This window comes from Hypanus sabinus, chromosome 4 (assembly GCF_030144855.1).
Source record: "Hypanus sabinus isolate sHypSab1 chromosome 4, sHypSab1.hap1, whole genome shotgun sequence".
In the NCBI taxonomy this organism is placed as follows: domain Eukaryota; kingdom Metazoa; phylum Chordata; class Chondrichthyes; order Myliobatiformes; family Dasyatidae; genus Hypanus; species Hypanus sabinus.
In genome coordinates, this window is record NC_082709.1 from 127085075 (window position 1) to 127107359 (window position 22285).

At 40.4% G+C, this 22285-nt stretch overlaps 1 protein-coding gene across 1 annotated transcript in view; it reads left to right on the forward strand.

Moving 5' to 3' along the window:
- Positions 1-2843: 2843 nt before the first annotated feature.
- LOC132393191 (cilia- and flagella-associated protein 47-like) overlaps positions 2844-22285 on the forward strand; it is a 595459-nt gene continuing 576017 nt past the window's right edge. Inside the window, exons 1-3 of the mRNA XM_059968130.1 lie at positions 2844-3086; positions 14467-14621; positions 16611-16726. Coding sequence (XP_059824113.1) covers positions 2943-3086; positions 14467-14621; positions 16611-16726 — 415 coding nt within the window. The 5' untranslated portion in view covers positions 2844-2942. The remainder of the gene's footprint in view (positions 3087-14466; positions 14622-16610; positions 16727-22285) is intronic.

Genomic DNA, 22285 nt, shown 5'->3' on the forward strand with positions numbered 1-22285 from the left:
AAGAGGTGGATTTTGAAATGCATTTTAAACAAAGAGAGAAAATCAAGGAGTTAGAGAAGTTTGTGATGGCACCTTTATGGCCAAGGCAAATAAAAGTATAGCCACCAATGATAAAGGCATTTTTAGTAATTTGAAAAAAATGCAAATATAAAACTCAGATCAATGGAACAAGTGGGAGAGACAGGGTTGATGTTTTAGAAAAAAGGACCCTTCATCAGAACAGGAAAGTAAGAATGTTTTAAGTGGCAAAGTGGGAGGATGGAAAAGAATAGTATGTTTATGATAGGGTGCAGACTAAAGTTGTCAAGGCAAGCAGCAGCTGAAGGGCAGAAAGAATTAAAAACATTTAAATATCTGTGGGGAAGGGGAGAGAAAGGAAGGTGGAGGCAGAATGGCAGAGTGAAAGTAGAATGGAGAATTCTGGTGAAAGGTGATCAGAATCACCCTTGTAGACTAATGCCATACTGTATTTAATTCTTACAGTGTAGAGGATGTCACATTGTGAGCACTAAATTGGAATAAATATAAGTGAATCACTGCTTCACTTGTAAGGACTACTGAGCACCCAATTTCCTTTGATTACATGGGAAATGCCAAGAAAACTTGAATGGCAGGTCAAAATGGAAAAATGGACCAAGTAGTTGTGAAGGGAATAGTCACTTCAAAATGCTGTTTTTCCCACCTTCTCTAACTCCACAACCTAAAATACATTATTTCTCGTGTTACCAATTCTGAGTCAAAGTTCTTGACCTGAATAGTTACCTCTACTGCTTCATCTGCTGAGCACCATCAGCATTTTCTGTTTCAGTAAGTACATTATAATATTGCATTAGAAACCAGGACTGGAGGAATGCAAAAATTTAGGAGGTTGCTGAGTTGCGATATCTGTGTGTATTGATGCAGGAAAGGAGAGGGGAAATGATTGAAGCTATGGAGAGACAACTGTAATACTTTAAATTGAAATATTGATGGCAGTGAGAATGGTGAAAGTTAAGAACATAAGAACATAAGAAATAGGAGCAGGAGTAGGCCAATCGGCCCCTCAAGCCTGCTCCGCCATTCAACAAGATCATGGCTGATCCAATCTTAACTCTAGTTATCACCGAATCCCACAAGGCAACAGTGCCAACCAACAGGGCACCATGCCGCCCATTTTATTTTATTATTCATCCCGCCCAAACCCATGTGATCACCCGGGGAAAAAAAATGATTTGCCAATTGAGGAGAAAAAATCTGGAAAATTTCTCTCCGACCCATCCAGGCTATTGAAAACTGGCCCAGGAGATCACATGGCTGATCTAAACCTAGCTTCATGTCCACTTACCTGCTCGCTCACCGTATTCCCTAATGCCATTTTTATCCAGGAAAATGTCTATCTCCGTTTTGAATTTATTGAGTGTAGTAGCTTCCACAGCTCTCTGGGGCAGTAAATTCCACAGCCCCACTACCCTCTGAGTGAAAAAATTTCTCCTCATCTCAGTCCTGGAACGGCATCCCCTTATTTTAAGATTATGCCCCCTAGTCCTAGTTTCACCCATCATTGGGAACATTCTCCCCGCATCTACCCGATCAAGCCCCTTCACGACCTTATATGTGAAGCACAGGTTTAAAACATGAACGAGTCTTGAGACAACTGGAACAGTTTACATGAAGTGGAAGACCATCTGTCACCACAGTGGAGCAGTCTAGTGACTAGAACTAATAAAGGCATAGTGTTAAATATCAGCAACAGATGAGATCAATGATGAATGGTGATGGCAGGCCGATACAAATTGCAAGTTGGCACTTATAAATTGGCAAGTTGCTCTGCAGTTAAATAAGGACATGGCTGAACGGATTGCAACCTCAACTCTGCATTCCTGTTTGTATCTGTTAATCTTCCTCCCCTACCCCCTTATCAAAGGTCTATCCAGTGTTGCCTTAAAATGCTCAAAAACTTTCTTTCCTCAGATGGTGTGATTTCCAAAGCCCTTCTGACAGAGGAAGACTTGCAGAATCAGCATCAAAAACTGATTTCGGTTATCGAAGTGGAGGGCTCAATCATTTAACGGTGCGATCTGAGGGATCAAAATGACACAGCTGTGAGTGAACCAGCCTTCACGGATCCAATCGAAACACAACCCAAAAGCACAAAAGATCGTGGAAAACATCTAACGTGTTTGGAAGTGTGAGGAACAGTCAAGCAATTGCCCGCTGTGGTCGCTATGCTGGAGACGTTAAATGCAACTTCCCTGTCTAATCGTTTCCCACTCGTCAGATTTTAAGCTTTGGTTTTATTCATTTCTAGATTTTCAACTCATCAGAGATGACCTCTTTGCAGCTCAGTGTGAAATGTAATTCTACTTAGTTTTAGGTTGTTGAGCCCGAGTACCAAAGATGAACAATAAATGTCAATGCATCCTGTTCTGGGATGAAGTAAACAAAAACAAGCCCAAAATAGTGACCGCCTACAATTTCTCAATGTTTGCGTCTACTATAAAAGGTGGAATTGAAAGCAAAATCCCTAATAACATTGACTGTAAGTCAACTGTTTTAAAATAAACTGCGATTTTAAAAATGAGTTATTTTCATATTAAAATCGATTTCTCGAACTCTCTAACGCCCCCGCTGCTGTCAATGAAAACGGATTAAAATTCAGCAGCTGCACATTCCAAGTTTCTAAATCATAGTGTATATTTGCGGGTTATCTTTCCTCAAAAATATTTCAAATATATTAGGCGAGATATGTTACTGACGTTTTAAATCTTTTGAATATTTAGAAAAATAGTTTAGTTTGTTTTGAGGGATTTACGCATCAGAAGGGGTTGCTGGATTTACCCAAGCGTTGCCAGGGTGACGGCGAATGCCTGGTGTCGCCGTTCCTTGGAGACGGTAAATTGGTGACGACGAGGCGAAGGCACGCCACGGGGGAGAGGAATCAGGTCGACTCTTTGACCGCACAGATGGACATCGCAGGTGTGAGAATTTCGCATTCTGAAGTGATTTTCACTGCTACGGAGCCTGGAAAGATCTATCGTGCAACCCTCACCGTACAGAACATCAGCAGCGTCTCCAAACACGTGTTCATTGTGCCACTGAAGAAAAAGGTAAGCCCGGCTTTTCACCATGGGGAAAAGGAAGCCTAGCCTCACGGAACTGCCTTTGCTGACCTGAGAATCCGAAGGATTCGACTTATGTAGGAGGTAGATATGATTGGCACGTATAGGCAGTTGCAAGCCATCCCTGTATCCATAGCTTTATATCTGGTAAACACAAAACTGCAGGTGCTGGAGTTTGGAGCAAAGTACAAACAAAGACAATTCCTCAACCAAACAGCACATCTTGGATGTGCCTCTTTGCTAATCACTTCTATAGTGGTTTATCTCAGGATTGTGACTGCTTCATGAATCATCACATGCGGATCTTTTCCTAAGAACTGCAGCATGCAGAATGCCAATATTTGTGAGTTGATTGCTGTGAGTTTCATACTGACCACTATGATTCCCTTCATCTTCATATTGTAGCTCTTAAATTGTTACTTGGGTTGGCTATCCTTGGCCTTCTTAAAGAAAAAAGAAACAATGAGCGAGGGTTTTCAGTGTGAAGTAGGAAGTGCTTGTACAATTTTGCACCATGTCCAGCTTGTAATAAAAACAAAGGCAGGTTGACAAAGAAATGGAATATTAGAAGGTAGCCTGACTATGATATTCTGTTATTTCAATAATATCAGCCTGCCAATACCTACACTCTAGCAATGATCAACAAATTGTCCTCTGACATAATTAAGACGTAGTAGTCGTGTTTAGAGTCAGAGTCATGTCACACTACTGTTAATGCCCAAACAGCAGTGACACGTTTTTCTTTTACTTAAATGACTTTACTTTCAACATCTCCATTCAACTCCTGAGGCCCTCACCTTTACATCTCACAATCCCCACCCCTCCTCCGACACACAAGTGCATAACAGGGAAAGTGTGCATGCATACTAAATACTTACATAGTCCAAATGAACAGAACTCAATAATCTCCCATCCTTTTTATGTGTATATTAAAAATTTAATTTGAAAAAAATTAAAGACAATTCAAATGTCCAAACAATTTAAATGTCCATCAGGATATGAGACTTAGTTATAACCCTTGATGTTAATACAATTCTTAAGATACCAAATGCCTTTGCTAACTGCCTTTAACAGCACAAATGCTGGAGCTCCCTTCTTAGTGAGATAATGAGATGTTCCCTTATAGATGACCATAGCATGTGATGAATTTTCTACACTTGGACAAGTTCTTTGATGCTGCTTATCTCTAAGTGAAGCCTCTTCTCCGTAACTGACTTGGTGGATTTGATGGCATCATTCAAAGAGTAGTTGTCTGTTACACAAGTTATTTGTAGACCGTTCTTCTTTGGGTCACCATGGAAAAACTCAGAATAGAGTGTGGCCAGAAAAACAGCATTGTCAATACCTTCAGATATTACAAGCGTTTCTCCTGCCAGCGTACTCAGTACAACTCTTCGGATCCTTTTTGACTGACAATAAAGAGGTGAAAATCTTCCCTCTTCTCCCATCAGTTAGAAAAAAATTTCCCCCTTGAGTACCTACATCAGGAAGATTTCTAAGTGAGGCATCACTGAAGACAATGAGCCTCAGTGAACATCTTTTCCAAGCTGTTGAAACCTCAAGACTACTTTTTCTGATTGAATTCTGTGCACTATCTTGTTTGCCTTGTGTAAGGTTTGTACTGTGGCATTTTTTTCTGCTGAATGCCAAGTTGCAGGCATCAAACATGATGTCTGTTCTGATCTATCTTTGACCGAAGTTGCTCAGCTTCAGCTTCACTGAGTGGTGCATCCCTTGTGTGGCACATGATTTCTTGTAGACATTGTCTTTTTGCCAAAGTCTCAAGCTTCCTCAAACACTCCATTATTTCTCTAACTGCACTCTCTTCCACACTGTCTGTGTCACCATTGAGCAACTCTATTGAGTCCTTAGCTGCATTTTTCTCCTTACTGTCAGTGCTACGTATGTGATCATGTGCCAGGTAAATGCTTTTCAGTTTTGGTGTCATTCTCCATGGAGTTCTGATGGTCTTCAGTATATGCTATATGTAGGCTGGAATGATGCACTCTCACATATGTACTTCCATGTCTCACGAATACCACAACTCCATCCAGACCAATGACAACTCTAGGACCTTTCCATTCTGTACAGTCTGAACTTTGTCCCCATGTCATATTTGTCATTTGTAGGATGGACCTGTGCCCTCAGTGCTCTTTGAATTCTTTCTGAACACTCTGCTTCAGTGAAAGCCTTCATTATGTATGCAGTGCTGAAATATGTTTCTCAGCCCACTCACTCCTTGTAGCACCCATCAATCAGCAGGTGGTCCGTCAATCAGCAAAGGGAAGGTTTGGATTCTTGTGGAACACCAATTGTTACGGGCTACAGCCATGTACATTGTGCATGATATTCTTCACCATAAGTGCCCAGTCCAGGGCTGTGTTCCAATCGCAGCCATTGCTTTTCTTTACCTTCAGCGTTATTTCAGCAAGTGTTTAATTATGTTACTCCAGAACTCCATGACTCCAAGGACTATATGTTTTAATGTTAAAGTTCTTTGCCACATTTCTGACTTCATCACTATTAAATTCACCATCATTATCGCTGAATACTTTACTAGGTGGGCTATGCACACTTATCCAGGAATGGATGAAGTTTTTTTTACTATTTCTGAGGGTCTCCTTGTATTTACAATACTACCAGTACTGAAAAGTGTCAACCCCTCAATAATGTGGAGATACCACCTCCCTATTCCAGTTCACATAGGTCTATGGCTACTGTTTCATTGCTTTCAGCTGCTTGTGGCAGATCAACTGCAGGCTTGGGCTTGGGCTTTCCAAACTTTTGGCGTGTCTCACAGCTGTCAATTATCTGCTTTAGAATGGAAATATTATTTGTATCTTTGTTTCCTGAACTCCTGAGCAGCTTCTGAAGTTTATCAGTTGAAATGCGTCCAAACTGCTTGTGAAATTTGAGCAACACTGTGCACTTCTCATCTATGGTCATGTTTTGTGTGACAGTACTTCATTCTCACATTGGTTCTCAGTAATGTCTTTATCTAGAATGTTCACACAGTAATGCCTAGAGCTGGTGTGCACAAGAGACACTGGCTGTTGAAACATTGTTTCTTGGTCATTCTCCATATCCAGCACTGCTGCGGCTTTCCTTGGGAAGATTTAATCAAGAGTAATGGAATATTAACTGGTATGACCTCTGCTTCAATGTAACATTTTGAATGCCCTATTTTTGCGGGAATTTTCACTCTTTTGTTGGAATGTACAATCTTTCCATCTCTAAATTTGAATGCTTTGTTACTAGGCCTACCTATGTTCACCAGTTTCTGCACTTCATTCTGGTTTAGTTCACTTAAATAGCTTTCAAGCCATTTTCCTCCACACACTGCGTGAGCATGCTGTATCAATAATAGAAGATCCTAGAGAATCTATCATCAAAATCTCTGCCTCAGATACCTCTGCTTTAGTAAGTGATTCCTTCACAAACAAGGTGATATGGCACTTTGCTAAATCTTCAGATCTGTTATTTTCTTCGGTTAGCCTAACTTTTTCGGTTCTGTGCGGACAGTTTCTTGCTCAGTGAAAAATACTTTGACATACTGCACGTTTCAATCTCCTACCGTACTTGTTTATTGGATTTGTGCCAGGTTATGGTACCCTTGACTGGTCCCTCTGAGATCTATGTTTTTGTTTCTGCTCAATGAAGTATATATTTTCTGGCTCAAACTAATTCCGACTGTTGTCCGACTGTTGTTTTTTCCCAAATATCCTCTTTAGTGCTGATTTCATAGATTCACATGAAAGCTTAGTGCATATAGTTAATGCTAGCTATCTGCTGTTTATGTCTAGACATGCAATATTCAAGAACTTAAAATCTAGTACAGTCAGGAAGTTTCATTTGTGTTTATGCATGCAACTGTACAAAATCAATAATATAGTCAGCTATATTTTTATAATTGTCTTATCAATTGTCCAAGTCTCAATATGCTTAATAAATCTGATCCTTCCTTCAAAAAAACAGTCATGTGTATTTATTAGCATATTCATACCATCATCTTTGTGCGTCTTCTACCGAAATTTCTCTCTCTCTCTCTCTCTCTCTCTTCCTCCTCCTCCTCCTCCTCCTTCTCTCTCTCTCTCTCTCTCTCTCTCTCTCCTCCTCCTCCTCCTCCTCCTCCTCCTTCTCTCTCTCTCTCTCTCTCTCTCTCTCTCTCTCTCCCCCCCCCTTCCTTCCTTCCTTCCTTCCTTCCTTCCCCAGAAGCAACAATGCAACAGGCAAGGATTGCTTTGTCTTCAGTTCCGTTCAAGATTTCCTAAGGATTGCACTCATCAAATGTTGGTGGGATCCTTCAATTCGGAACCGTCCTCTGCTAACACTGTTAATGCTGCACAATAACTTTACCTTCAATATCTCCATTCAATAACTGAGGATCACAACCTTTATATCTCACAATTCCTACTCCTCCTGCGCACACGTACAAAACATGAAGAGTACACATGTATTCTAACTATTTGCATAGTCCAAATGAACTGAACTCAACAACTACAGCACAGAATCAGGTCCCTTGGCCCATCTAGTCAATGCTAAACTGTTATTCTGCCTAGTTCCATCAACCTATACCTGGTCCTTAGGCATTCATACCCCTCCCATCTATGTACCTACGGAAATTTCTCTTAAATGTTGAAATTGAACTTCAACTTCCACGGTCTGAGGGAATGCTTTGCCAGGCTTCTGGGGACATATCTACCCTAGTTTGCCTCAACAGCATGCACCTCCTCTTCTGTAATCTGGATATGGTCTGAGACCTCACTACTGTTTTGCCTCAGTACTATAGACTCTGAACTTGTCTCCCAAGTAACTACATATGTAAAAAATCATTTTAAGATCTCTGCCATCTTTTTCAGTTCCATACATGGATGATGGTGCTGATCTTCAAGTGGACCATTTTTCCTCTTGCTATCCTTTCACTCTTAATATATCTGTAGGAGCTCTTGGGATTCTCCTTTACCTTGTTTGCCAGAGCAGCCTCATGCCTTCTTTTCATCCTCCTGATTTCTTTCTTAAGTGTCCTCTTGCATTTCTTATACTCCTCTATTACCTCATTTCTTCCTTGCTACCTTACTTGGTAAGTACCTCTTTCTGCTTCTTAACTAGAATTACAATATACCTTGAAACAGGTTCTTTCAACCTGTTAGCCTTGTCTTCCTCTACCATCAGGAAAGGGGCACAGAAACCTGAAGGCACACAATCACATTTCAGGAAAAGTTTCTTCCCCTCTGCCATCTGATTTCTAAGTGGACATTGAATCCATGAACACTACCTCACTACACTACTTATTTAATTAAATATTTAATATACATATACTTACTGTAATTCAATTTTTTTCTCTGTATTTACCATGTATTGTAATGCTGCCACAAAGTTAACAAATTTTGCAACGTATGCCGGGGATATTAAACCTGCTTCTGCTTCTGATTCTGATTCTTGTATTCTAACAGGAACATACAATACTCTCAATATTTCACCTTTGAAGGCTTCCAAATGATCAAGAATCCCTATGCCCGAAAACAATCTATCCCAATCCATACCTGCCAGATCCTTCCTTAAATTTATAAATTCAACCTGACGACCAGATTTATCCTTCTTCATAATTATCTTGGAACTAATGGATTATGACGACTATATCTAAAGTGTTCCCTTACACAAGCTTCTATCACCTGCACTGCATCATTCCCTAATGAGAGATCCAGTGTCACACTCTCTCTAGCTGGGACATATATATTGATTAAGGAAACTTCCCTGAACATGCTTGAGAATCTGTATTTCACTTAGCCCTTTTACAGTGTGGGAGTCTCGTGTCAATATGTGGAAAATTAAAATCATGTACTATTAAACTCAAAAAACTGATTTTCAACCACAGGAGGAAGAAGCCATAAGCCAGTTCTAATTAGGGTTTTTGGAGGCAGAGAAAATCAGTAACTTTAAATTCCTTGGTGTTATCGTATCAGATCTATCCTGTGACCAGCATGTAAGTGCCATCACAAAAAAGGTACGACAGTGCCTCTACTATCTTAAATTTGTCGTATCATCTAAAACTTCGACAAACTTCTATAGATGCACAGTATTTTGACTGGTTGCATCCTGGCCTGGTATGGAAACACTAGTGCCCAAGAAAGATCCACAGAAGGTGGTGGATACAGCCTAGTCCATTACAGGTAAAGCCTTCCCCACCATTGAGCACATTTTCAAGGAGTGCTGCTACAAGAAAGCAGCATCCATTATCAAGGACACTCACCATCCAGGCTGTGCCTTCTTCTTGCTTCTACCATCACACAGGGGGTACAGGAACCATAGATCCCACACTATCAGGTTCAGGAACAGTTATTACCCTACAACCATCAGGCTTCTGAACCAGCATGGATAACTTCACTTGCCTGAACTCTGAACTGATTCCACAACTTACAGACTCACTTTCAAGGACTCTACAAATTCATGTTCTCAGCATTATTTTTAAATTTTAATTTGTACAATTTGTCTTTTCTTACATATTGGTTGTTTATTATTCTTTGTAGTTTTTCTTTATTCTTTATAGTTTTTCATAAATCTATCGTATTTCTTTCATTCCTGTAAATGCCTGCAAGAAATGAATCTTAAGGTAGTTTATGGTACTTTGATAATAAATTCACTTTAAATCTGACTATCACAACCTTATTTTTCTTGTAACTGTCTTCTATTAGTGTATAAATTTGTTCCTCTAAATCCCGTTAACTATTGGGAGGTCTATAATATAATCCCATTAATATGATTTTCCCTTTCTTATTCCTTGGTTCCTCCCATATAGCCTCAGTGAACAAGCCCTCAAGTCTGACTTGTTTGGACACTGCCATGACATTTTCCCTAATGAGTACTGCCTCCCCTTTCCCTTTAATACCTCACCACCTATTATGTCTAAAACAATGGAACCCTGGAACATTGAGCTGCCAATCCTGCCCCTCCTGCAACTAAGTATTTCTAATGACTACAAAGTCGTTAAATCCATGCTCTAAGCTTATCTGCCTTATTTGAAATACTCCTTGCACTGGAAAAGATGTGATTCTGATATGAGGGCAGGTGAAGGGGCAGGTAGTTTTGAGGAAATAGGCTGCAGAAGGACTTAGACAGATTAGGAGAAAGGGCAAAGGAATGACTGATGGAATACAGTGTTGGGAAGTATATAGTCATGCACTTTGGTAGAAGAAATGAAAGGGTAGAGTATTTTCTAAATGGAGAGAAAATACAAAAAACTGAGATGCAAAGGGAAAAGAGTGTCCTTGTGCAGGATTCCCTAGAGGTTAATTTGCAGGTTGGGCCTGTGGTGAGGAAGGCAAATGCAATGTTAGCATTCATTTCAAGAGGGCTAAAATATGAAATCAAGGATGTAATGTTGAGACTTTATAAAGCACTGGTGAAAGCCTCATTTGGAGTATTGTGAGCCGTTGTATGCTCTTTATCTTAGAAAGGATGTGCTGAAACTGGAGAGAGTTCAAAAAGGGTTCATGAAAATTATTCCAGAATTGAATGGCTTGTCATATGAAAAACATTTGATAGCTCTGGGCCTGTATTCGCTGGAGTTCAGAAGAATGAGGGTTGAAACCTATTGGATGGTGAAAGACCTTGATGGAGTGGATGCGGAGAGGATGTTTGCAATGGTGGGAGAATCTAAGACCAGAGGACACAGCCTCAGAGTAGAATGGTGTCCTTTTAGGATGGAGTTGAAGAGGAATTTCTTCACAGAGTGGTAAATCTGTGGAATTTTTTGCCACAGGCAGCTGAGAAGGCCAAGTCTTCATGTATATTTAAGGCAGAGGTTGATAGATTATTGATTGGTCAGGGCATGAAGGGATACAGGGAGAAGGTAGGAGACAGGGGCTAAGAGGAAATTGGATCAGCCATGATGAAAAAACAGAGCAGACTTGATGGGCTAAATGGTCTAATTCTGCTCCTATACCTTACAAGTCTTATGATTGAGAACCATGCTTGACCTTTTGATTCCTGTCTTTGTATGGAGGTTTAGTATCTACTTTCCCCACACCACTCCATTAACTGCCCTGGCACTCTGGTTCCCATTCCCCTGCCACTCTACGTGAAACTCCCTGGAGCACTGGTAGGATTCTTTCCCTCAAGGATATTGGAACCCTTCCAGTTCAGGTGCAAATCATCCCATTTGTACAGGTCCGATAGAAGAAAGCCCAATGATTCAAAAATCTGAATCCCTACCTCTACACCAACTCTTTAGCCACATGTTATACTGTATTATTTTCCTATTTCCAAATTATTTATTTATTTATTGATTATATTTTTTATCAATTATGCTATTGTTTGCACTGTTGTAACCGTATGTTGTAACTATGTGGTTTTGTGGTTTTGTAGCTTTAGTTTTTGGTCTTGTTTTGTTTGGTGGATTTGGAGCGCGCTAAGACGGTAGCACGATATTAATACGCAGCAGCCTCTCTGGACTCTGGATTGGGGATTGCCAAACGTTACATGGATTTTCTGGTGTAATCTGTTTTGTCATATGCTTTTGTGATATCATTCTGGAGGAACATTGTCTCATTTTTTAAACTGTATTGCATTTGTGGTTTCTAAATGACAAATAAACTGAATCTGAATCTGAATTTCTAAACTCAGTAGCATGTGGCACAGATAGTAATCCTGAGATCACTACCCTGGAGGTCCTGTCCTTTAACTTAGCACCTAATTCCCTGAAACTCACATTGTAGGACCTTGTCACCCTATGTCATTGTTACCAACAATGTTTCCTGCTGCTTTGTTTCTGTTGATGCAGGTTTGATGCCGTGTTCTATTAGAGAGAGGGAAGTGGGTATTATAGGTGCTTTTGGGTGATATTACCTGCTATGGTTAATGTGTGATTGTGAGCATTGAACAATAGCAAATATGTTAACATGAATATTAACTTATTAATTTAAAATAATTAAAATATTAACTTTAGAATAATTTTAATCCATAGTCCAGGTTTGGATGTTCTCTGAAGATGATGGTCTTATATTTTAATTACAGTCCCTCATTATACGTAGGGGATTGGTTCCAGGACCCCCTGCGGATACCAAAATCAAAATGCTCAAGTCCCTTATATAAAATGGTGTAGTATTTGCATATAACCTACACACATCCTTCTGTATACTTTAAATAATCTCTAGATTGCTTATAATACCTAATACAATGTAAATGCTATGTAAACAGCTGATGCCGATTTTCCCGTAAACTTTAAGTTCTTGAGGCTGTAGTGCTTTACATAGTTAGCCAGCCATCCCTTACTAGCCTTAAACTCCTTCCTCTTGCTCACAACACAAGTAGTGAACGAACGAGACGCGAGGTGAACAATGCTCAAACAACGAGTGCTGGAGAGAGACTGAGGATCTGTGAAATGGCGGGAGGCTACAGCAGGGTATGCCTACACATTACTTCATTCACATGGATTCAGTGCAGTGCTCAGCATACGGCAAATTCAAGTTTTGCTTTTTGGAACTTTCTGGAATTTTTTTTCCCAAATATTTTCGATCCACAGTTGGTTGAATCCGCGGATGTGGAACCTGTGGATATGGAGGGCCGACTGTAATTTGCAACTCCTTGCATAATAAAACGACCCATTCTTTCAGGCAGTGAGACAGACAACAGACATCAAAGGCTAATAGGTGGTAGGTAACATTCTTTGTGTACAGTTGTACATAAACATACATAGAACATTACAGCACAGTGCCAAGCTCTTTGGCCTACAATGTTGTGTCAATCCCTTAACCTACTCTGAGATCAATCCAATCCTTCCCTCCTACATAGCCCTCCATTTATCATTCATGTGCCTGCGGAAGAGTTTCTTAAATGTCCCTAGTTTAGCTGCCTCCCTCATCTCTCCTCACAAGGTGTTCCATGCACCCACCTCTGTGTAATGACCTTATCTGGACATCACCCTCATACTATGAACAGAAACACTGCGGATTCAGAGGTCTGGCGCCGGGTCCTAATGTCTACTGCACTGATACAGGTTAAATAAGGTCTGGGATTCGGCTGGGTCCTAAAGTCTACTGTATTGATACAGGTTGAATAAAGGACTTGAGCATCCATGTTTTTTGGTATCCACGAGGGGTCCTGGAACCAATCCCTCGAGGATGAGGAGGGCCGACTGTACATGAATGAACCTAGAGATGCAGTATTTGTGAAAAAGCAGAAAAATAGATTTTCTGTGTATAAATTGCCACTCCTCAAGAACATAGTGCACATGCAATAATAAGTTGTAAAGTCATAATGATCTGGATAAAGCTCTGAGCTGGGATGGCATGGCTTACCTAACCTGAACCTGAAAGTTTAAGCAGAATGTACACTGTAATTGTATTACAACCCAGTGCAGCCCAGTTAACAGTGGTTCTAATGGATAGCTTTAACATCTCTCTGGAACAGTCCACTGTCCTCTCAGGCTTCAAGGTGGGCATCATCATCCTGTTGCCCAACTACCATCCAATGGCATTGACCTCAACAGCAATGAAGTGCTTTGAGCGGCTGGTTATGGATTGCATCAAATATTATCTTCCTGCTATATTGGTCTCTTTCCAGTTCACTCACTGCTCAAATTGGTCCACTGATAATAGACTCTGCACTCCACTCCATCATGTCGAATCTGGAAAATGATGCTTCACGTGCCAGGATTCTGTTCATTGACTTCAGCTTGGTGTTTAATTCGATCATCCTTAAGAAGCTGATGGGTAAACTGTCCTTGATGGGTCTCAACACCCCTCTCTGTAACTGGATCCTGGACTTCTTGACAGAAAGGCCGCAGTCAGTCCGTGTTGGTAGAAGCATTTCTTGCTCCATCACACTGAGCATTGGCTCCCTCCCATGGCTGCATGCTCAACCTGCCGCTGTTCAGGCTGCTGACACATGACTGCACCAGAAAGCACTGCAGTGTCTCCACTTCCTGAAAGATCGAGCCCCATTCTGTAGAAAGGATCATTAGGGTTTCTCTTTTATCCATTAGAAATATTTATCAGGAGTGCTGGAAATGCAGGGCCCTTAGCATTGTCAATTATCTTGCCCATCCATCCAACAATCTCTTTGACCTTTCTACCATCAGGCAGGAGGTACCATAGTGTTAGGACAAGAATTGTGATGAGGGACAGCTTCTTCCCCCAGTTTGTAAGATTACTGAACTCCCTGACACCAGCCAGGTCTCATCACGCATGAAACACTAGTAGTGTGATACTGTTTACTTTTTAACTTGTACACATATACGCTTTTTAACTTGTGTCATAAATGCACCTTAATATTTGTTAATTTACTAGTTCTAATAAGTGTACAGTTGAAATTGAACTTGGAAAGTAATTGTATGGGTTCAAAATAGTAACAATTATCTTTTCCTTTACAGTTATTTAGAGTAGATGTGAAGAATAGTGACAAAAAAATTGCTTCTGGAGTACGAATCTCTGCAAGTATAGAGTATTCTACGGAAAGAGAAGAGAATGCAACAGATGTATGCACTATAAGAGTAGATGATGATATTATAACAGTCCCACTACGTGCGTAAGTATTACTCAGTAATTAATTTCATTCATACAATAATATACAGGTTTCCCCCGCTATTTGAAGGTAGAGCGTTCCTATGAAATGATTCGTAAGCCAGAATGTCGTAAAGTGAAGAAGCAATTACCATTTATTTATATGGGAAAAATTTGTGAGTGTTCGCAGACCCAAAAAATAACCTACCAAATCATGCCAAATAACACATAAAACCTAAAATAACAGTAACATATCGTAAAAGCAGGAATGATCTGATAAATACACAGCCTACATAAAGAAGAAATACTTTTCTACAATTATTGCAGCACTGTCCACCACAGCGAAAATTTCACGCAAGCGCTCTCAGCAGCACTCGCGGCAAAAACACACGGCGCAAGCGCTTCCAGCAGAAACACTTTTTCCAGTAACCTTTAAGCTGTGAAGCCACTGAATAACACATAAAAATACACAGCTTATATAAAGTAGAAATAATGTACACCCAGTGTAGTTTCACTTACCGGAATTGGGAAGACAATGAGCACACTGATGATGGTGTGTTAGGCTGAGTCGTCGGAGGTTGGGGTGGTGGGACACTGGGGTGTCATCTCATCGTCGTCTGTTTCCATCAGGGCAGGCAGGCCACCTTCTTGTATGTCTGCCTGCCTCGATGTTGAAGGTCGAGTTTCGTCGTCTGCTGTGGCTGATGTGGAAGGCTTGAAAAATGACAGTATGCTTGACTGCTTAGCCTCGCGCATTTTTCTATCATCCAGTTCTTTGTAAGCTCTCAAACCATCCTGCAAACCTGCCCTAAACCTACGTACCCTTTCAAAATTAAAGTCATGCTTTTCTGCAATCATTGCAGTGCTGTCAATCGCAGCGAAAATCTCATGCAATTGCTTCACATTCAGTTCCTGAACGACTTCACTTTCGGGCCATTTGCTACTGCGTTTGGCTTCAATTGTTATCCCTTCCTCTTCATCAGCTTTTCATCTGTCAGTTCTTGGTCATGGGATGCCAAAATCTCTTCAACATCATCTTTGTCAACTTCCACAAACCCTTAGCCAAACTCACTCTATCCTTATTCATTCACCACGATCAAAACGCTTTATTATGTCTAGTTTTATGCTAAGTGTAATACCCTTATGCGCTCTTTTAGACTTTTCTGATACCTTAGAACTCATCTTGCTAATGGATGCACAAAATAAATCGACATAAAGCACAGATGCTCACAGGCACGTGTTTAAGCAATACCAGCTAGAATGCAGTTCCGGGGGAGGAGCTTGGCTGCTTGGCGCGCGCACTGCCTTTTTTTCGTAACAGTGAAAACACCTTCTGTTAGTGAAAACAGGTAACTAGGTCTTTCGTAACAGCGAGTTGACGTAAAGCGAACGTTCGAAAAATGGGGGACACCTGTACAACTGAGGGAAATTTACAATGCATATTAACTAGAAAAAAGGCACCAATAAAATGTGATTGCTACGTCTCATTGCAAGTTAAGAGAATGTTTTACATAACAGTGAAGTTTCAAATTTGTCTGATAATGAAATCTTTTTTAATCTACTGAAAATGTAGGGTAGCTTAATTTGCTTTAGAAATCCAAACCGTTATATTATAAATGAAGGGCTGGAATGCTGTCTTTCAGATGAAATGTCAAACTGAGGTCCCACCTACCATATGCAGATTCCCTTCAAATTTTCTGCAGAGTAAAGGAATTCACCACAATAACACACACCTATTCCTGAAACCTATAAGATTTATCAGAATGTACACTCTGATTCTATTAGAAACCAACACACATATTTGTGTTCCATTAGACTTGAGTCAGGATGGTGGGCACCAGTGCAGATTTACATCCAGATTCCTGTTTATTCACGTGAAGCTCTCATATTGCACCAGAATGATGTCATTTTGCACAGAAATGTGATGCTATTCTGTGCCATTTTTAGAATTAATTGAATTAATGCTATTAAAATTTTTTGGGTTGATCACTTTAGTTTTTGTTTTCTTTTGCAGGTTTACTGCTGTCTGTGATATTAGTATTGAGCCAGAAGTTGATTTTGGCGCCGTTCTTGCCAATAGTAAAATTATTTTCAAGGACCTACGTGTTGCAAATCATGGATCTCTCTCAGGTATGATTTTTAACAATATTTAATAAGGATAAATAACATTTATTCATGCTACTTTAACATTCTGAATTTGAAAGCTGAAAATATCTCTCCCTTTAGATCTCAGCTTTTAATATTTTAGCTGACTGAGCCCCTGGAGAGAGAAAGAGAGATAGAAATCAAAAATATGTGGCATTAAAAAAACTTTTTCATTATCTCAAATCTATATGACTGACCTTTAATTGCATGTGACTGCTTCCTGGTTATGATTTCTCCCTTGAGGAGAAATGCAAAATCTTGAAAATCTTCTAAGCTTCTCTGAGTGTCAGCCAAGTTTCCTCAATTATTATTCTTTGGAGAACCTTCTCCTCTAAGAGTCTATCTTCTTAATCTCTGATGTGCGGTATTCAGCACTAGTCTATCCTTCTAAATGTAGTTAGGCTATAAGGTCACACAATAATCCAGATGTAATCTTACCAAGTTTCTGTGCAGTCTCAGTGGGAGTAATTTCTGTATTTCAACCAATTTGCAAAAAGATTAAGAAGGCAGTGGTTTTCTTATTGCTTCCTGTACCCAAATGTTTATTTTCTTAATTTCTTCAACTATCACACCCAGGTTAACCTATACATAAACATTCAACAATTTCTGAGCATCTTCAGTTTTTTCTATGCTTCCAATTGAAGTGCATACTTCACATTTTTCCACATTTTACTCCATCTGTTCCCTTCTTGCTTTTTTTTTTGCTTAATTTAAGTCCCTTTTCAAGGTCTTTGTATCCTCATAATTTACTTTTCTACTTTGATTAATTCATGTCTTCAGCAAACCTGAATACATTTAACAATGTTTCTTAATGGAAATTGTGACTAGTTATGCACCAAAACTTATTTCTTAAATATTTCACTATCAACATAGAACAGTACAGCACAGTACGGACTCCTTAGCCCAATATGTTGTGCTGAACTTTTAAACTACTTCAAGGTCAATCAAACACTTACATTCCACATAGTCCACACTCCCATTTTTCTTTCATCAATATGCCTATCTAAGAATTTCTTAAATCTCCTTAATGTATCCAAATTTACCACCATACCTGACAGTGTGTTCAACACTCTTACCAGTCTCAATGAAAAAAAACCTATTTCTGAAATACCCCCTATACTTCCTGCCTTATGCCCTCCTGTATTAGCCATTTTTGCTCTGGGGAGAAAGGTGCTGGCTGTCTTCTCTGCCTATGTCTCTTATCTACCAAGTTGCCTGTCATCCTTCTTCACCAAAGAGAAAAGCCCTAACTCCCTCAACCTTTCCTCAGAAGACATGCTGTCTAATCCAGGCAACATCCTAGTAAATCTCTTCAAAACTTCCACATATTTCCTATATTGAGATGACCAGAATATGGTCTAACCAGAGTTTTATGGTGCTGTTGCAATATCACCTTGAGGCTCTGAACTCAGTCCCTGACTAATAAAGGCAAACACACCATATACTTTCCTAACTATCCTATCAGCTTGAGTGGCAGCTTTGAGGGATCTATGGACGTGGTCCCCAAGATCCCTCTATTTCTCCACACAGCTGAGAATCCTGTCATTAACCCTGTATTCTGCCTTTAAATTAGACTTTCCAAAGTGAATCACTTCACACTTTTCTGGGTTGAACTCCATATGCCAATTCTCAGCCCAGCTTGGCATCCTGTCAATATCCAGTGGTAACCTACAACAACCCTTCACCCTATCCACCACTCCACCAACCTTCATGTCATCTGCAAACCTCCTAACCCACCTTTTCACTTTCTCATTCAAGTCATTTATAAAAATGAAAAAGAGCAGGGATCCCAGAACAGATTCCTCTGGAACACCACTGGTCACTGAACTACAGACAGAATACACTCTATCTACAGTCACTTTCTGGCTTCTATGGACAAGCCAATTCTGAAATCACGCAGCCAAGATTCCCTGGATCCCTTATCAAACTCCTTACTAAGGTGTATACAGTTGGCCCTCCTTATCCGCGAGGGATTGGTTCCGGGACCCCTTGTAGATACCAAAAAATGTGGATACTCAAGTCCCTTGTTTAACCTGTCTCAGTGCAGTGGACTTTAGGACCCAGCGGAACCCCAGACCTTATTTAACCTGTCTCCGTGCAGTGGTCTTTACGACCCGGTGGAGCTCTGAATCCGCAATGTTTCTGTTCATGAAAATAATCACAATCACGATTGAAAATAAAGTGGAAATAATAAAGTGATCGGAAAGAGGTGAAACACCATTGGTCATTGGAAAAGCGTTAGGCTACAGTCAATCAACGATCGGAACAATTTTAAAGGATAAAGTGAGAAAGGCCCTGCCCTGATGAAAGCTACAATTATTACTAAGCAATGCGGCGGTTTAATTATTGAAATACATATGTTTCTTAAGTGTTTTATATGCATAGAAAGGTATAATATATACTATACTACTAAGACAAACCTTTGACTGACTGACGCTAAATAATACCAGGTGTACCTGTTTTTTCGATCCCGATTCAGGATAACCTATGCACATCCTCCTGTATACTTTAAATCATCTCCTGATTACTTATAATACCTAATACAATGTAAATGCTAAATAAATAGTTGTTGTACTGCATTGTTTAGGGAATAATGACAAGCAAAAAATGTCTATGAATGCTCGAACAGCACGTGCTGGAAGAGCACTTCCGGGTTTTCTTGATTCACGGTTGGTTGATTTCGCGCATGAGGAACTCGCGGATAAGGAGGGCTGTCTGTATACTCCACATCCATAGAAACATAGAAAATAGGTGCAGGGGTAGGCCATTCGGCCCTTCGAGCCTGCACCGCCATTCAGTATGATCATTGCTGATCATCCAACTCAGAACCCTGTACCTGCTTTCTTTCCATACCCCATGATCCGTTTAGCCACAAGGGCCATATCTAACTTCCTCTTAAATATAGCCAATGAACCAGCCTCAACTGTTTCCTGTGGCAGAGAATTCCACAGATTCACCATTCTCAGTGTAAAGAAATTTTTCCTCATCTCGGTCCTAAAAGGCTTCCCCTTTATCCTTAAACTGTGACCCCTCGTTCTGGACTTCCCCAACATTGGAAACAATCTTCCTGCATCTAGCCTGTCCAATCCCTTTAGAATTTTATACATTTCAATAAGATCCCCCCTCAGTTTTCTAAATTCCAGTGAGTATAAGCCTAGTTGATCCAGTCTTTCTTCATATGAAAGTCCTGCCATCCCAGGAAGCAATCTGGTGAACCTTCTTTGTACTCCCTCTATGGCAAGAATGTCTTTCTTCAGATTAGGGGACCAAAACTGCACACAATACTCTAGGTGCGGTCTCACCAAGGCCTTGTACAACTGCAGTAGAACCTCCCTGCTCCTGTACTCAAATCCTTTTGCTATGAATGCCAGCATATCATTTGCCTTTTTCAGTGCCTGCTGTACCTGCAGGCCCACCTTCAATGACTGGTGTACAATGACACCCAGATCTCGTTGCATCTCCCCTTTTCCTAATCGGCCACCGTTCAGATAATAATCTGTTTTCCTGTTCTTGTAACCAAAGTGGATAACCTCACATTTATCCACATTAAATTGCATCTACCATGAATTTGCCCACTCACCTAACCTATCCAAGCCACCCTGCATCCTCTTAGCATCCTCCTCACAGCTAACACCTCCGCCCAGCTTCGTGTCCTCTGCAAACTTGGAGATGCTGCACTTAATTCCCTCGTCTAAATCATTAATATATATTGTAAACCACTGGGGTCCCAGCACTGAGCCTTGCGGTACCCACTAGTCACTGCCTGCCATTCTGAAAAGGTCCCGTTCACTCCCACTCTTTGCTTCCTGTCTGCCAACCAATTCTCTATCCACATCAATACCATACCCCCAATATCATGTGCTTTAAGTTTGCGCACTAATCTCCCGTGTGGGACCTTATCAAAAGCCTTTTGAAAATCTAAATATACCACAACCACTGGCTCTTCCCTATCCACTCTACTAGTTACATCTTCAAAAAATTCTATAAGATTCGTCAGACATGATTTTCCTTTCACAAATCCATGCTGACTTTGTCCAATGATTTCACCTCTTTCCAAATCTGCTGTTATCACATCTTTGATAACCGACTCTAGCATTTTCCCCACCACCGATGTTAGACTAACTGGTCTATAATTCCCCGGTTATTCTCTCCCTTCTTTTTTAAAAAGTGGGGTTACATTAGCCACTCTCCAATCCTCAGGAACTAATCCAGAATCTAAGGAGTTTTGAAAAATTATCACTAATGCATCCACTATTTCTTGGGCTACTACCTTAAGCACTCTGGGATGCAGACCATCTGGCCCTGGGGATTTATCTGCCTTTAATCCCTTTAATTTAACTAACACCACTTCCCTAATAACATGTATTTCCCTCAGTTCCTCCATCTCACTAAACCCTCGGTCCCCTACTATTTCCAGAAGATTATTTATGTCCTCCTTAGTGAAGACAGAACCAAAGTAGTTATTCAATTGGTCTGCCATGTCCTTGTTCCCTATGATCAATTCACCTGTTTCTGACTGTAAGGGACCTACATTTGTCTTGACCAATCTTCTTCTTTTCACATATCTATAAAAGCTTTTACAGTCAGTTTTTATATTCCCTGCCAGCTTTCTCTCATAATCTTCTTTCTCTTTCCTAATTAAGACCTTTATCCTCCTCTGCTGGTCTCTGAATTTCTCCCAGTCCTCAGGTGTGCCGCTTTTTTTTTTTGCTAATTTATATGTTTCTTCTTTGGACTTGATACTATCCCTAATTTCCCTTGTCAGCCATGGGTGCACTATCCACTGCTCTATCTTCATCAATGTGCTTTGTCATATCCTCAAAGAGTTCATTTAGGGTCATGACCTGCCCCTCACAAAGCCATGCTGTCTATCTCTAATCTGACTATGCTTCTCTAATTACTCAAAAATCCTGTGTCTAAGAATTTAATCTAGTAATTTGCCCAGCACTGAAGTAATTATCTCAGTTCTATAATTTCTAGATTATCCCTACTCCCTTTTTTGATCAATGGAATAACATTTGCCACCCTCCATTCATCAATAGCCTGATACTAGTCCAGTGGCCAGTGAGGATGCAAAGATCATTGCCAAAGGTACAGCAGTATTTTCCCTCGCTTCCTGTAGTTACGTGGAGTATATCTCATCTGGCCCCTGGAACATATATTGTACTGTTTTTCAAAAGTTCCAGCACATCGTCTTTCTTAATGTTGACATGTTTTAGCACATCAGTCTGTCATCACAAATAGAACCATAGAACATTACAGCATAGAAATGGGCCTTTTGTCCCTTTTTGGCTGTGCTGAACCATTTTTCTGCCTAGTCTCACTGACCTGCACCTGGACCATATCCCTCCATACACCTCTCATCCATGTAGCTGTCCAAGTTTTTCTTAAATGTTAAAAGTGAGCCCGCATTTACCACTTCATCTGGCAGCTCATTCCACACTCCCACCACTCTCTGTGTGAAGAAGCCCCCCCAATGTTCCCTTTAAACTTTTCTCCTTCACCCTTAACCCATGTCCTCTAGTTTTTTTCTCCCCTAGCCTC